At 44.1% G+C, this 15,594-nt stretch overlaps 2 protein-coding genes across 3 annotated transcripts in view; one reads left to right on the forward strand and one right to left on the reverse strand.

The window, feature by feature from the left end:
* The window catches only part of CLXN (calaxin), a 108,659-nt gene extending 95,464 nt beyond the window's left edge, over positions 1–13,195 (forward strand). The window contains exon 6 of the mRNA XM_085878407.1: positions 12,852–13,195. Coding sequence (XP_085734533.1) covers positions 12,852–12,863 — 12 coding nt within the window. The 3' untranslated portion in view covers positions 12,864–13,195. The remainder of the gene's footprint in view (positions 1–12,851) is intronic.
* The window catches only part of LOC147028221 (uncharacterized), a 14,337-nt gene continuing 1,142 nt past the window's right edge, over positions 2,400–15,594 (reverse strand). The window contains exons 3-4 of one of the 2 annotated variants that reach the window (XM_085878405.1): positions 6,766–6,922; positions 2,400–3,517 (exon numbers count right to left, since the gene is read on the reverse strand). In XM_085878405.1, the coding sequence (XP_085734531.1) occupies positions 3,100–3,517; positions 6,766–6,922 (575 nt within the window). In that variant the 3' untranslated portion in view covers positions 2,400–3,099. The remainder of the gene's footprint in view (positions 3,518–6,765; positions 6,923–15,594) is intronic. The other variant, XM_085878404.1, reaches the window with a different exon arrangement.

Here is a 15,594-nt window from a genome sequence, read left to right on the forward strand (position 1 = left end):
ACCTTTTGGTCTATGTTGACCTCAAAAAGAATTGGTGGTTGAATTCAGTGACCTTATATGCAAATTATCTTCAAATTTGAAGTCAATCGGATTAAAATTGTGGATTTTAGATATTTGTCCTATGTTGACCTTTTATTTTATGTCGACCGCAATAATAATTGGCTGATTGAATTCAGTGACCTGAAATATAAATCCTCTTCAAATTTCAAGTCAATTGGATGAAAAATGAGGATTTTAGAAATATCACCTAAATTGTTGACCTTTGGCCTATGTTGACCTCTTTGCTCTTTGCTGATGACTCCACCCTCTGTCGTACCATCTGTCATCCTCCAGAATGACAAGCCACAACTTCTTCGCTCTCTGCAGATCTGGATAAAATCACAAACTGGTCCAACACGTGGAACATGGCTTTCAATCCTGACAAATCTCACATTCTCACTATGTCTCTCTGAAAGGATCTTTTAGAACCCCCCCCACCCCCCTCCCAATCTACTTTCAAGCGAGAAAAGGTCAACAAGACCTAAGAAGGCCAAAGAATTACCATCACCTTCCATTGCAGTAAGTCAGAATAAAGAGATAAATGTGCTTGATCATATAGCTGCTGATGCTATCGTTATACCAGGGAAGTGAATATAACAAACATGGCGGTGTGCACGGCATTATGGGATAACTCCGAAAAACCTTCATTGTCATCATCATCGGATCATGTACCATGTGCCATGCCCTATGTAGGGTGTTGCCGCTGCCAGAGCAGTTTTACTTTACTATCCTGGTTGGGTCACCTCCATGACTCAGCAATTTGTTAATGGTGCCGGTGATAGCTCGCCTACTTTTCGTGAAGGACACTGCGAGATCTTTAACGTCCACCAACTAATGCTGGCAGATGGGACGCTCAGTTTAACGTCCATCTGAGGGTCGGCACACACATTGATGAATCACCCTGCCTATGAAACACCGGGATGGTAGTTTATAGCTGGGTCGGAATTCGGACACAGGCTAGACAGCTTAAGAGATGAGTGTGCGTACCTCTACTCTCGGCCATCCTGCCAGCCTGCTGTCGTCAGGTGTTTAGTAAATCAGTGTATCATAGGCTACCTTTTGTTTACCTTTCAAATTCATTCAAACAGGTAAACAAAATGTTAAGCACTCCTGTTCACTCCCCGCACTATAGCAATCAGTTTGACAATGACATTAGAATGGCCAAAAGGCAGTATATATCGCAAGTTTGTGTTGAAGGTAATACTGTACTGGTAGGGATGACTATACTGGTGATACATCACTACTGTACGTGCATATCCTTCTGTATTTCAGGTTTCTGTCTTAGGGGGATTATGACAGAACAATAGCTATCATGTTAGTATGACCACCATTGGCATGATTGTGAGAGAAACGTCATCTTTGGAAAGTCCTCATGGAGAAATACATGCCGGTTCCTGATGAGGATGCTGTTTCCACCCAGTTCCATCGTCTGTGTAAGTTCCCAAACTCTTGATGGCAAACACGTGGGACATTCAAGGACCCTCTACACCAGGCTCTATGTATTTCAATTACAAGGGAATGTTTTCTCTCATTATTTGGCTCCGGTCGATGCAGATTACTGTTTTACTGCCATAGACATTCACAGCTTGCGTTGCTACTTATGATAGGAAAAATGGCTGCCCAGTCAGCTTCATAATGGGGATTGTGCTGGAGAAAGATGAGTTGTATGTCCCACCTCCGATGGAGCTCCCAGGTGGACCTGAGATGGGTCTACTAACACATTTAATCGTAGATGAAAGTAGTCTCTTGAAACGATATCTCCTATGTCTGTATACAGGTAATGACTCCTGGAGGACAAAGAAGTATTCAACTCCCGTCTGTCCAGGGCCCGACACGTATCAAAAAATGCATTTGGCTTGTTGACTCGGCATTGGCGAGTGTATCGGAGACCGTTGTGCCCCGAGCAAGCGGTGAAAGTTATCAAGGCTACTCACATTCGAAACAACTTTCTGCAAAAACAAGTGACAGATGTAGGACTGCAAACATGGATGCCAATGGTCTTGCCCCCTCTGAAATTAGAGCAATTGCAAAGGACTACAGAGTATTTTAAGCATTTTCGAGGATAAAGACCAACCACAAAAGGCCACGTGGATCAGGGATACTTTCCTGCATTATTTCTCATCACAAGCTGGACAAGCACCTCATCAATGTGTTCTTGTTAGATGTGCAGGCATGAAGACTACATATCTACCACGGACACTGCCAGTTCTCTGACTCGACATGAGCACTACTGAACTAAAGTGAGTTTTTATGACTTTAAAATCTTTACCTCTGCCACCAGAGGTGGACAGCAGTTATGTTTTCACTCCTGTTTGTCTGTGAGCAGGATATCTCAAAAAGTTGTGGACGATTCGGACAAAACTCGGTGCACAGGTTGGCTGTGCGACAAGGCCAAATTTATTCAATTTCGGTGAAGATTCAAATCTGGATACGAGAATTAAAAACAAAAATCAGTTATTTTTCACAATTGAAAGGGGCAAAAATGATATTTCAAAAAGTTGTGGATGGATTATGACAAAATTTGGTGGATGAATTCGGTAGGTGACAAGAAAAAACAAATAATATTTTGGTTCAGGTCCGGATGCAGATCCGGCCTATCAGTGCCATACAAAATGTAAACTGTTCAGCCTAGCGGAGGTATGTGCTCAACCAAGTGATGTAGTTTTCACCGTGTTCTTCACGATTTATCTTGCGACTATCTTTCATAGAGAATGATAGAAACAATCTACATACCCAGAAAAGTGGAATGCAATCGTTATTTATGAAAGGTATTCAAGAAAACATGAAAGCATTATGTGTTAGTGATGAGAAGAGGGTAATTGAAACATGGAATGTCATTTATATGTTAAAATAACAAAGAATGTGCACCACTTCAACCTTTATTATAACGACAAGATGCAACAGCATGTGCACATATCACAACACTAATCTACCACGATGATAGTACTTCCGTAGTCCTGACTACAGATCACAGTACTGTTGTCTCTGCTGCATTGACCGTTGCTACTGCATGTTTGGGCCACGGTAGTATGAAACATGGAACTGAGGCCTTGGATATTTTTAGAATGGGGTTGGTGCTACTAGTGGAAACCTCGACTCATGAACCAATTGCTGTATCTTGATCTTCAGCAATGATTTCACACAGGGATCGAGCTCCTGAAACGGTGGATAAAGGCTGAGCAGGAATAGTTTGTCGGCATCCGGGGGTTCTTCCTGCTTTGCCTGCTCCTGGCCTTTCAAACGTGCACTCAAGTACTGAAACACTTTCCACGATATGTAGTCGTGATCTTTCTTCCGTCTTTTCCCGACCAACGACGAGTGGGATGGTATGCTCACTCGAGCTGTGGAGGGAATTTCAGTGTTGCGGTCTTGCATGCTTTGGAGTTCCTGCATTTCTTCATCCAACTCAATAATCTCTGATCTCCTCTCATCATCTTTGTCCTCATCATCACTGGAGAGCGGTATCTTTCGATACATTCTGCAACGAACAGGAAGAATTATTACATGTTTGTATGTTTGTTACTTGCGAAATCAAATATTCGCAAGTACGAGTACGTTGGTTGGTCTGGTTTGTAAATCTGTCTGTATATCAATTGCCCACAGGTCATGTTTTAACTCTGATTTACATAAAACTTAACCACCTGGTAGAGGTAGGCACGACCGAGAAGCCTATTGCTTTTGAGGTCAAAGGTCACAAATCGTCAGTTTTCATCCGATTCACTTGATTATATACTGTACATACTGTATATAAAACAGGAAAACATGGGTGGGTGGTGAACCCTTGTCGAGGTGAAGCCTTGGTTGACCTATGTGAGTGTCTTAATTACCCTCGCCGAAGGAGTGCATTTGGGCCCGTTTGTTTGTTTGTTTGTCCGCACCGAACTTTTGTGTTTTTCTCCGCAACCGCTTGTCAGATTGAGACAAAATGTTCACCATTGGTGCGACCTCATGTAAAATGTTTTAATGACAATTATGACGTCATAGGTCACGTGGTGTGGCAGCCATGTTGGAAAAATGGAAAAACTTTGGACCTCTATCTCTGAAATCGCACCAAGGAAAATATTGAAACTTGGCACATGGCAAGTACTCCTCATGGGGATTGAGTGTGATTTTTTTTTATGACGTCATAATTGCAGATGTTGAACGCTACATCCGATCAGTTTGGAAAATTTTGAGGGCTATCTAGGGATAAAATGGTCCACAAAATATTTTTTCTTGACGTCATCGGTCACGTGATTCGGCAGCCATATTATTATTATTTTTGAACCTTCAAAAATCTTCTCTGAAATGGTTGAACAGCCCGAGGCAAAACTTTACACATATGACCGTCTATCCATGAGGAACAAAAAGTTCACACACATGATGTTGTAGGTCACATGGTTTGGCAGCCATATTGGATTTACCCTAAAACATATTAAAATGTTCTTCTCCAGAACAGCAAGACAGATTGAGGGGAAACTTCATGTAAATGCTCCCCAAGGCATGCAAGGTTGTTGAGGAATAATTGGTCATCATCAATAATAATTGATCAAGTCACATGGTTTGGCAGCCATATTTGATTTAAGGAAAATATTAAATAATGTTTTCTCTGGAACTGCTTGATCAATTGATGTGAAACTTCACAAATATGATCCAGTCGTGATGGTGAACACATTTTTAAAATTTCATCATGATCGGACACATGGTCTGGCAGGCAGAATTGTTTAATTTTTTGATGTGGGTTAAAAAAAAAACTTTTTAAATAAGGCTCACTTGGCTGTGCCTGGATGGGTTTGAGGGTATAGGAGTAGCAGCTGAAATGCGAATCCTATCCAGGTTCCTCCTGATGATATCATCTTTGTTTTTTGCTTGTTTGGGTTCCTTCTGATGACTCCAATGCAGGACTGTACCTATTTGGTCTTGCATTTGATCTGAATTGAATTAATTTTAATCCCATTCTAAATTTAATTGAATAATAATAAAAACCGTCGTGGGTCAGGGTCAGGTGTCCGATCAAAGCGGGGTTGCATCACAGCGGGACATCTTGGTACCCGGTCATCACTGCCAACAGTTATAAAGTGACAGTTCTAATTATGTCTCTTATTAATTATGTAACACACGAGTACACAAACTCCACACAACACACCATACAAAACAAATCTTGGCAAGGGTCTGCAATCTCTGATTGCTCTTTTCCTTGTTGCATCCTGTTTCAACGCGAGTATGTCTATTAATTACGTATTATTGGACCATGACTACATCTATTAATTATGGACTATTGGAACGTATGTGTTAGATATTTAGACCTTCATACCCCTGAGACCTTTTTAGATCATTAAGACATTTTATGACCTGAAATACCCCTTTAGACCATTTAGACTTTTTCACCCTTCAGACCTTTAGACCGCTTTTAAGACCCTTTAGACTCTTGAAAACTTTCACACACTTTAGACTGCTTAGATCCCTTTACTCAAACCTTTGAGACAATTAGACCCTCTTTATATCCTTTAGACCCCCTAAGACCCATATAGACCTTGTAAGACCCTTCAGAACTTTTAGACCCCCTCCCCCTAGACATTTTAAACTGCTTTGACCCCTTGAGCCTTTTAGACCCCTTGGACTCCGAAAGACCTTTACACCCTTTAGACCACTTTGACCTTCAGACCCATTCGACCATCTTTTGACACTTTAACTCCGTAGACTCGTACTACAATTGGAAAACACAATTTAGATCTTTAGACCCCTTAAGACCCTTATAGAGCCCAATAGACCTTTACACTCTTTACACACCTGAGACTGGTCGACCCGTTTGACCCATTTTTATGCACACTACCCAAACATCAATAGTCTTTTTGCAATACACAGACTATACTTTGCTCATCAAGTAATGCTTAATCTCCACCCACCCGGAGCTGGGTATTCTGCAAATTTGAATAGAATTTGCATTTTGTGTCACTGAATTGGTTCACCAATCAAACAGTATGACCACTCCTTGGCTTTTTTCATAAGATCTTGGCTATTCGTTGTTCACCTTGGCATCTTGGTTTTCTATAGGTTTTCTATTATCATTGCTTTTCCGAAACCTTGTGAATTCTTGGCTTTTTTCATTGGCTCACCTTGGCATTTATGGAAATGAGGAGTGGTCACACTGCAATCAAAACCTAGAAGTATATTGTTTATTTGGCTTTTGCAAGTGTTGTGCTACGCACATCTTTCTTGTTTTCTGTTTGTGAGCAGGATATCTCAAAAAGTAAGAGACTGATTTGGATGAAACGTGGTGGACAGGCTGAGTGTGTGACAAGAACAAATTGATTAAATTTTGGTAAAGATCTGGATCTGCATCCAGATTGGAGAATTTTTCTTTTTTATTCTTTAAGCAATTCTTCACTATTGAAAGATTGAGAGGCCAAAAACGATATCATAACGTTGTGGACGGATTCCAACGAAACCTGGTGGATGAGTTTGGTAGGTGACAAGAACAAACTGATTATATTTTTTGGTTAAGGTCCAGATGCAGATATTGCCTATCAGTGGGATACAAAATGTAAACTATTCAGCCTTGTATTGAAAATGCATTGGAAGTAGAATGGTTTAGGTATATCAAATGATATCAAAGTGCTTCTGGAATATGTCTGCCATGGCTATGTATGTAATTTATAGATAACACTGTTTATGCTAAATAGAGAATGTAAGGGTCACAATATCTCATACCTGAATGACCATGTTTGGGTTGAATAAACGACTCACCTTTCATTTGACGTGTATGGCTTTAAAAAGCGCATCATGTTCCAATATTTCCAATGAATGGGGGATTTTCTTGCTTGTCCACTTTTGGTTTGGGAATCCCTTTTGTACTTCATGAAGGTATCTCTCGGGCTCTTCCACAACTTTTTCAAATCGTTAACTACAAGAAAATAAAATAAAATAGCATGGAAAAGCCATCACGAAAAAGTCATAAAATAAAATCACAGCCATCAAGGTACATGAATTTCACGAGACGGGAATGTTCCTGGTTAGTGGTTTTGTATGTCGGTAACCCTTTGTATCTGAAGAAGGTCGATCACATGACATGCAAATTAACTGGTCAGGTTAGTTTGTTTCTCCTGCAGAAACTGCTGTAAACAGGTGTCAAAGAACTTCCAAGAAGACCAGACCACATGCTGACCTAGTCCAGGCAGGAATTTGTAATTTGTTCTAGGTAACTCGCCAACTTCTTATTTTGTAATATGCAGGACACGGCTGCGGGGTAGCATCAATTGCTGTGGGCAAGACTGTGCCGCTGATGCAGTGCCCCCTCTAGGTTAGAGCAGGAATTTGGAATTTGGCCATGGTACCGATTGTTTGTTTGTTGTGTTTGTAAAAATCACATCCAGACCACAGGAGTACAATAAACAGCCTTGACCCAATCACTGCCATATTCCCTCTCCTCAGTTCCTTTCTCTGCCCCCTTCATGAGTGCCATCTCGTGTCCAAGATCACATGAGCATTTAAGGCCCGGTCACACCTTGACGTTTTAGCCAGCGATGGCAACGTATTAAAATGTAAGTAAAACGCTGGCTTACGTTGAACTTTTGATGGTTTTTTTTTAAAGATTCGGACGTATTCATAGCGACTTGGTCTTATGTATAACGCATTGGTAACGGAAACAGAACGTTTCGTTGTGTTATAGATAACTTATACCAACGAATGCTGAACCTGTTGTTGGCCAACACACCACAACCTACCAGCAGAACTCGTCTCCTCTTCTCGAGGGACATTGTGGGATCCTTAACATCCAGCAACAACCAGTGCTGACAGATGGGATACATGGATCCTTAGCGGATCCCTCACTCAGCACGTGAAACACCAGGGTGAAAGCTTATAGCTGGGTCGATATTTGAACCTCAGGCTGGTGCACATACCTCTAAGCTATTCTGCCAGCCTGGTAAGTAGCTGAGGTTGATATAATGTACACTGCATGCCTACCTTCCAGAAGTAGTTTCTCTGAAATTCCATGCTATATGTTCTCCCTCAATCCAATGTCCTTTTACTCTGACAAAATTGCGTTGTACAGCACCTCATGGTGTTTAATTTCCCGAATGATGACGTCTTTTGCCTTTTATTTTTTTTTATTCTGGGATTTTTTTTTCCATGGAGGATGCCATTGTGTGAGCACGTGGTTTTGACAAAAGTGAATAGCAAAGCGAATTAATAAAAACAGGATCGATTCTATACTCAAATTGTTTGATTCAACTCACCCTTTGTGAATCTGTTCATGTCTTGTGTGTAAACGAATTAATATCTTCTCCTCTTTGTCCTCTCGCTTGGTTCAAATCGTTTGCGAATCTGTTGTATTCACTTGCCGGGCATGAATGTTCGGGGTTATAGGATGAGGATTTTCAAGCCCAAGCCAAAACACTTCCAAAACTTGTTAGCTCGCCTGTTCGAAGAACAGGGAGCTATAGCGATACCCCCGGCGTGAGCGTCAGCGTGAGCATAAAAATGTTAGGGTTTTTGGTGCAAGTTATTTCCTTTCTAATGTTTTTATCTACCACACTATTTTTTACTGATTACAATATACAAATACTGCTTTAAAATTATTTGGATCAGACTTCACTACAATGCTTTATAAAAAATATTATTAGACTAGTCTTTTAAAAACGCTAAATGTATAAACAGGCGAGCATTGGGTGGCTTTGACACCAACTCTCTGGTTTTTATTAGCTTGCCTGTTCGAAGAACAGAGAGCTATAACGATACCCCCGGCGTGAGCGTGAGCGTGAAAATGTTAAAGTTTTTGGTGCAAGTTATTTAGAAACTTGCCATTCATTTAATATGTGTTCGAGGATGCTGATATTTGGCATGGAGGTTCCTTTGGGTATATTATTGGGGTATATTATTGATGGGGTATATTATTACATACATTGGGGTATATTATTGATGTAGTGAAGTTAAAATTAAAAAATAATTTCAAATGTAAGTTTGAAAAACAAATTTTAACAACAAATATTCTACCACACTATATTTTACTGATTACAATATACAAATACATATTGGTTCACGAGCACCAGCCAGAGTGACCAGTATATTCGTTGTGTGTGTGTGTGTGTGTGTGTGTGTGTGTGTGTGTGTGTGTGTTTGTTTGTGTCTGTCTGTCTGTCTGTCTGTCTGTCTGTCTGTCTGTCTGTCTGTCTGTCTGTCTGTCTGTCTGTCCCGAGCATAGCTCTGTGGGTTTTGATCCGATCCTGATAAAATTTGGGTGGGAGGTTTATATCATGATCTCGTTGTGTTTTCCTGAGAATGGGCATGCGCCCATTATGGGCGGAGCCACGCCCAAAAAACATGTTTTTAGGGGGTAGCCGATTTCAAGCTACATCTTCTCCGAGGGGGTTTGTTGAATCTGGCAGGGGTTTTGGTATTTGGTTAGCCCAATGGCACCTGCATAGCCCCACGGTGCTCAATTTTTCATTTTCGTCCAAAAGGTCAAGATCGCAAGGTCACAAACTTAGAAAATGTCAAAAAAAATCAATAAATTGGGCATTGAGCTCCTTGGGTTTTCAACTGTTTCGAATAAAAGTTGGTATGCAAGTAGTGCTCTTCGAGTACTACAACTTTCATCATTTATGTTTTTCCCAATTCCCGCCAGTTTGCCCGTGGCGTCCCCTCAAAGGGCAAAAAATAAAAAGGCGAACCGTGTACATTGCTCGTGAACCATCGCCATCTCCAGAATTGTATTGCTTTAAAATTATTTGGATCAGACTTCACTGCAATGCTTTATAAAAAATATTATTGGACTAGTCTTTTAAAAACGATAAATGCATAAACAGGCGAGCATTGGGTGGCTTTGACACCAACTCTCTGGTTTTCCTTTCCTTGTCAAACCTCCTGACTCTCCTTCTTCCGATTATCCTCGATCCTTTCTCTTCATTTAATCAAATCACCCAACTCGCCATATGTATGTAATAATTGTCACCCAACTTGAACAAAATGTTTTTAGCTCGCCTGTTCGAAGAACAGAGAGCTATAGCGATACCCCTGGCATGAGCGTCAGCGTCAGCGTGAAAATGTTAAAGTTTTTGGTGCAAGTTATTTAGAAGCTTGCCATTCATTTAATATGTTTACTAGGATGCTGATATTTGGCATGGAGGTTCCTTTGGGGTATATTATTGATGTTGTGAAGTTGAAATTAAAAAATAATTTCAAATGTTTTAAATTTATGACCTGTTTTGAACTTAACTTTTTTGTAGCACATCAACCTGAAAGTTTTTGGTGCAAGTTTTTTTTTTTTTAGAAGCTTGTCATTCATTTCATATGTGTACTAGGATGCTGATATTTGGCATGGAGGTTCCTTTGGGGTATACTATTGGTGTAGTGAAGTTGAAATTAACAAAGGATTAATTTTTTTTTTAAATTTCAACCTGAGATGGTGTCAAAGCCACCCAATGCTCGCCTGTTTATACTCGAAGCTTGCCATTCATTTAATATGTGTACTAGTTTACTGATTACAATATACAAACACATATATTGCTTTAAAATTATTTGGATCAGACTTCACTGCAATGCTTTATAAAAAATATTATTAGACGTCTTTTAAAATCGAAAAACGATAAATAAAATGTATAAACAGACGAGCATTGGGTGGCTTTGACACCAACTCTGGTTGTAGACCTATTTAGTCTTGTATTGGCTAACCGCAGCTGACCAACATCAGTAAATAAACAATATTGTTTCTAATTTGGGAATTCGATTGCACACAACATTCAGGTTCCTTTAGTCAGTTATGTCGATAAGTGCTTGTTCCCTAGATAGTTCACCTTCCATTGTTTAATGGGCAGAAATCGATTAAGTGCGCTGCGCGATTCAATTTAATAGTTAGGGAGCGATCATAAACAATGGAGACGCCCCTCCCCCACTTCTGCGAAGAGGAAGAAGAGCCCTCCCATCCCGTGATTCATGACGTCAACAACTCCCTCCCACCCGTGGTTGAGCGGGGGGTGGATCACGAGGGCATGAGTCACGCCGGGAGCGGGGGAGGGGGCGGATAGGAATAAAAAAGGGATACTCTGCTTTGTTCGGGTTGGCTTTCAGTAGAGCTTTGGCTTCTGCTTTGGCTTGGGTTAGGGAGGAGGCTTTTTGAAGGCTTTCTGCTTTGGCTTGGCTTTTAGTAAGCTTTCTGCTATGGAGGCTTTTTGGAGAGCTTTTTGCTTCGGCTTGGCTTTTAGCAGGCCTTTGGGCTCTGGATTGGTTCATGTTGTGAGAGGCTTTGTTCATCGGAAGAGAGTTGAGCTGGTTGCTCGGCTGGTTCTTCTTGGTTCATGGAGCTCTTTGTTCTCCGCTTGGTTCCCGGCTTGGTGCGACTCATCTGCCTCATCTAGGAGGTGGTTCTTCGAGACAGTGACGCATCGACGGGAAGGATCGGCGCCTCGTCTCACCAGCACGTGTTTGGAAGCGTGAGAGGATTCACTGGAGCTCAGGAAGGATCGCGGCTCACGGCAATTGGATCCAGCTCGCTCTCGCTGGAGCCCGGGTCCGAACAACTTGAAGACCACACGAGGTGGAGAGGTTCGAGATAGGTTCTGGGTTTCAGCTCATCTGTCCCTCCGAGCTGGAGTCCGTTATTAAAGGCATCAGCCACCATTTCTTGGGTATGTGTGTGTGTGCGAGCGTGTGTCCGTGGGCCCGTCTAATAAGTAGGAAATTGTTAAGTGCTTTGTTTGCTGTAAATGTTTGCATTGCATTTCGTAAAGTCGGTATAGTTCTGCTCTTACGTGCTTCCCCTAGTTCCCCATTATTATTAACAAATACCCCAATTGTTAAATGTTTTTGGCTCGTCGCGTCAATTCTTTCATTGACTGAGCATTTTGTGTGTTGGGAGTTAGAAAGCCGTTGGTTTGCCGTAAAAGGGGGACATTTGGACCGACGCTTCTCGGCGATGAAGCCACTCGGAATCGCGCACAGGACAGGCTCGCCTCAGCGGCTTGTTCTGTACGAGTTCCGTCGAGGGTGGAATACCCCTGTAGTTAGATCACGTGGGTATTTAGGTAAATTTAAGATTGGCAATCGACCCTACCCCATGTGGTCTGCCCATTGGCGTATTTCGGTTCTTGTACAAGGACCCGTCGACTCGGACTTATCCGGGCGGCGATCTATATTCTCGGCGATCGGTCGGGCCGACTCGACTTGCGGCTCCGTCAGAGCGGTCGGTTCGCGGCCGACCCCCGGCACCGTAACAATATATTCAGATGCGTGGTTGCATTTTTTAGAATGGTACGTGCCGCTTCATCGCTTGACATTCAGCAATTAAAAATAAGAGAGCACATTGCAACCATTGCATAAAAAAGAACAGCCATTGCATAAGCTTGATGAGCTTAATGGCCTTCTCTTGCATGGAAGGTCTTTGTATGGGAATTTTTTTTTACTTTCTTAGTATTTCCATTTGCAATATATGTATCCCATTACCACTACTACGACTACTACGATTTCAAATGGCCCTAATTACCTTATTTACATGATTCTACGGTGTCCCTAAATGTAGGGTTCAGAGTCATGAAATTCTAGGCCTCATCAGCACCTACCATGACCTTTCCTGGGCCGACCATATTGCAAAGCTGGCCTCCAAAGCCAGCTGTATATAGGATATCTTCCATCAATCCAGGTATTTCCTTGGAAAATACAGTCTACAAGGTCTTGGCTCACTGGAGTACTGCTCTCCGCTATCGGCTGGTATCCCAATGTCACATGTCTAATATATAAAGCTCATTGTAACAACTGACTCACTGACTTCACCCTTCCCTTTCCACAGAGGGATAACAAGGCCCCTCTTCCAGTGAGTTGGGATGATGCTTGTGTTCCAGGCAGAGCACTGAACTGAAATGCTTGTGCATGCAATGACACGAGTACCACATCTCCACCAGCCTTGAGAAGTTCAGCATGGATGCCACCACGCTCCGTCATTCTGAGCGAAAAGTTCGCTCACTGCGGACGCTTTTGCCACCCCACGTCATTCAGAGCGAGTCATTCTTGCTCTGTCACCCTGAGCGAGTGGTTGGTACTCCATCAACCTGAGCGAGTGGTTGGTGCTTCGTCACCCGAGGCGAGTGGTTGGTGCTCCGTCACCCGAGGCGAGTGGTTGGTGCTCCGTCACCCTGAGCGAGTGGTTGGTGCTCCGTCACCCTGAGCGAGTGGTTGGTGCTCCGTCACCCTGAGCGAGTGGTTGGTGCTCCGTCACCCTGAGCGAGTGGTTGGTGCTCCGTCACCCTGAGCGAGTGGTTGGTGCTCCGTCACCCTGAGCGAGTGGTTGGTGCTCCGTCACCCTGAGCGAGTGGTTGGTGCTCCGTCACCCTGAGCGAGTGGTTGGTGCTCCGTCACCCTGAGCGAGTGGTTGGTGCTCCGTCACCCTGAGCGAGTGGTTGGTGCTCCGTCACCCTGAGCGAGTGGTTGGTGCTCCGTCACCCTGAGCGAGTGGTTGGTGCTCCGTCACCCTGAGCGAGTGGTTGGTGCTCCGTCACCCTGAGCGAGTGGTTGGTGCTCCGTCACCCTGAGCGAGTGGTTGGTGCTCCGTCACCCTGAGCGAGTGGTTGGTGCTCCGTCACCCTGAGCGAGTGGTTGGTGCTCCGTCACCCTGAGCGAGTGGTTGGTGCTCCGTCACCCTGAGCGAGTGGTTGGTGCTCCTTCACCCTGAGCGAGTGGTTGGTGCTCCGTCACCCTGAGCGAGTGGTTGGTGCTCCGTCACCCTGAGCGAGTGGTTGGTGCTCCGTCACCCTGAGCGAGTGGTTGGTGCTCCGTCACCCTGAGCGAGTGGTTGGTGCTCCGTCACCCTGAGCGAGTGGTTGGTGCTCCGTCACCCTGAGCGAGTGGTTGGTGCTCCGTCACCCTGAGCGAGTGGTTGGTGCTCCGTCACCCTGAGCGAGTGGTTGGTGCTCCGTCACCCTGAGCGAGTGGTTGGTGCTCCGTCACCCTGAGCGAGTGGTTGGTGCTCCGTCACCCTGAGCGAGTGGTTGGTGCTCCGTCACCCTGAGCGAGTGGTTGGTGCTCCGTCACCCTGAGCGAGTGGTTGGTGCTCCGTCACCCTGAGCGAGTGGTTGGTGCTCCGTCACCCTGAGCGAGTGGTTGGTGCTCCGTCACCCTGAGCGAGTGGTTGGTGCTCCGTCACCCTGAGCGAGTGGTTGGTGCTCCGTCACCCTGAGCGAGTGGTTGGTGCTCCGTCACCCTGAGCGAGTGGTTGGTGCTCCGTCACCCTGAGCGAGTGGTTGGTGCTCCGTCACCCTGAGCGAGTGGTTGGTGCTCCGTCACCCTGAGCGAGTGGTTGGTGCTCCGTCACCCTGAGCGAGTGGTTGGTGCTCCGTCACCCTGAGCGAGTGGTTGGTGCTCCGTCACCCTGAGCGAGTGGTTGGTGCTCCGTCACCCTGAGCGAGTGGTTGGTGCTCCGTCACCCTGAGCGAGTGGTTGGTGCTCCGTCACCCTGAGCGAGTGGTTCGTGTTACATCATCCTGAGCGAGTGGTTCGTGTTACATCACCCTGAGCGAGTGGTTCATGTTCCGTCACCCTGAGTGAGTGGTTCGTGCTCTATAATTCTGAGAGAGCTGTTGTTAAATAACACCCGATGTCTGAGTCGTTTGCCGTACTAACGTGTTTTTTTAATTATCAAGCCAAATATTTTTTCCACCCGTTACACTTACCTGTTTCTAAAGAATAATGTTTGTGAGCATATCCATGAAACGTTTATATAAATGTAACATTGTTTTTCAGTAAAAGCTACTCAAGGTTTCTGTGTTGTATGCAGTAAGTACTGAAGTTGGTAATCACACGAACTCCAACCTGCCAATTCCTGAAAAATTACCGATGTCGGCCTAGTACGTGTGTGTGTGTGTGTGTGTGTGTGTGTGTGTGTGTGTGTGTGTGTGTGTTTCATAAAGCACAACATATTCCCTCTGCTAACTCCCCTTCCACCATACATATATATATATATATATATATATATATATATATATATATATCTCTCTCTCTCTCTCTCTCTCTCTCTCTCTCTCTCTCTCTCTCTCTCTCTCTCTCTCTCTCTCTCTCTCTCTCTCTCTCTCTCTCTCTCTCTCTCTCTCTCTCTCTCTCTCTCTCTCTCTCTCTCTCTCTCTCTCTCTCTCTCTCTCTCTTTTTCTTTGTCCCATCCTTGGTCTACCCGCTCCCATTACATTGCAGCACCCTCCTCCCACATCTCCCCTTTCACTCTCCCCTCCCCCTCTCTCACTGTCTGTTTCTGGACATATCCTGATGGTGGTTATGTCTGGACAGTGTTTGTCTCCGGACATATCCAGACAGGAGTTTGTCTCCGGACGCATCCGGGCGGTGTTTGTCTCTGACCATCTTGGCTCCGGACGTGTTTTGGCGGTGTTTAGATCCGGACGCGTCTGGGCGGTGTTGAGGTCCGGAAGCCTCCGGTCAGTGTTCGGCTCCGGAAGTCTCCGGTCGGTGTTTGGCTCCAGACCGTGTTGATAGCATGACTGGGAGAAAATGGATTTCAGACAATATTTTGTTTCCATCTTCACTGTTATTCCATGTGGATGCATTTTGATGAAACGGTATGAATCGTAATTAATGCTCCAC

The sequence above is a fragment of the Eptatretus burgeri genome, chromosome 4 (genome assembly GCF_056783735.1).
Source record: "Eptatretus burgeri isolate ZD-2024b chromosome 4, Ebu_testis_v1, whole genome shotgun sequence".
In the NCBI taxonomy this organism is placed as follows: domain Eukaryota; kingdom Metazoa; phylum Chordata; class Myxini; order Myxiniformes; family Myxinidae; genus Eptatretus; species Eptatretus burgeri.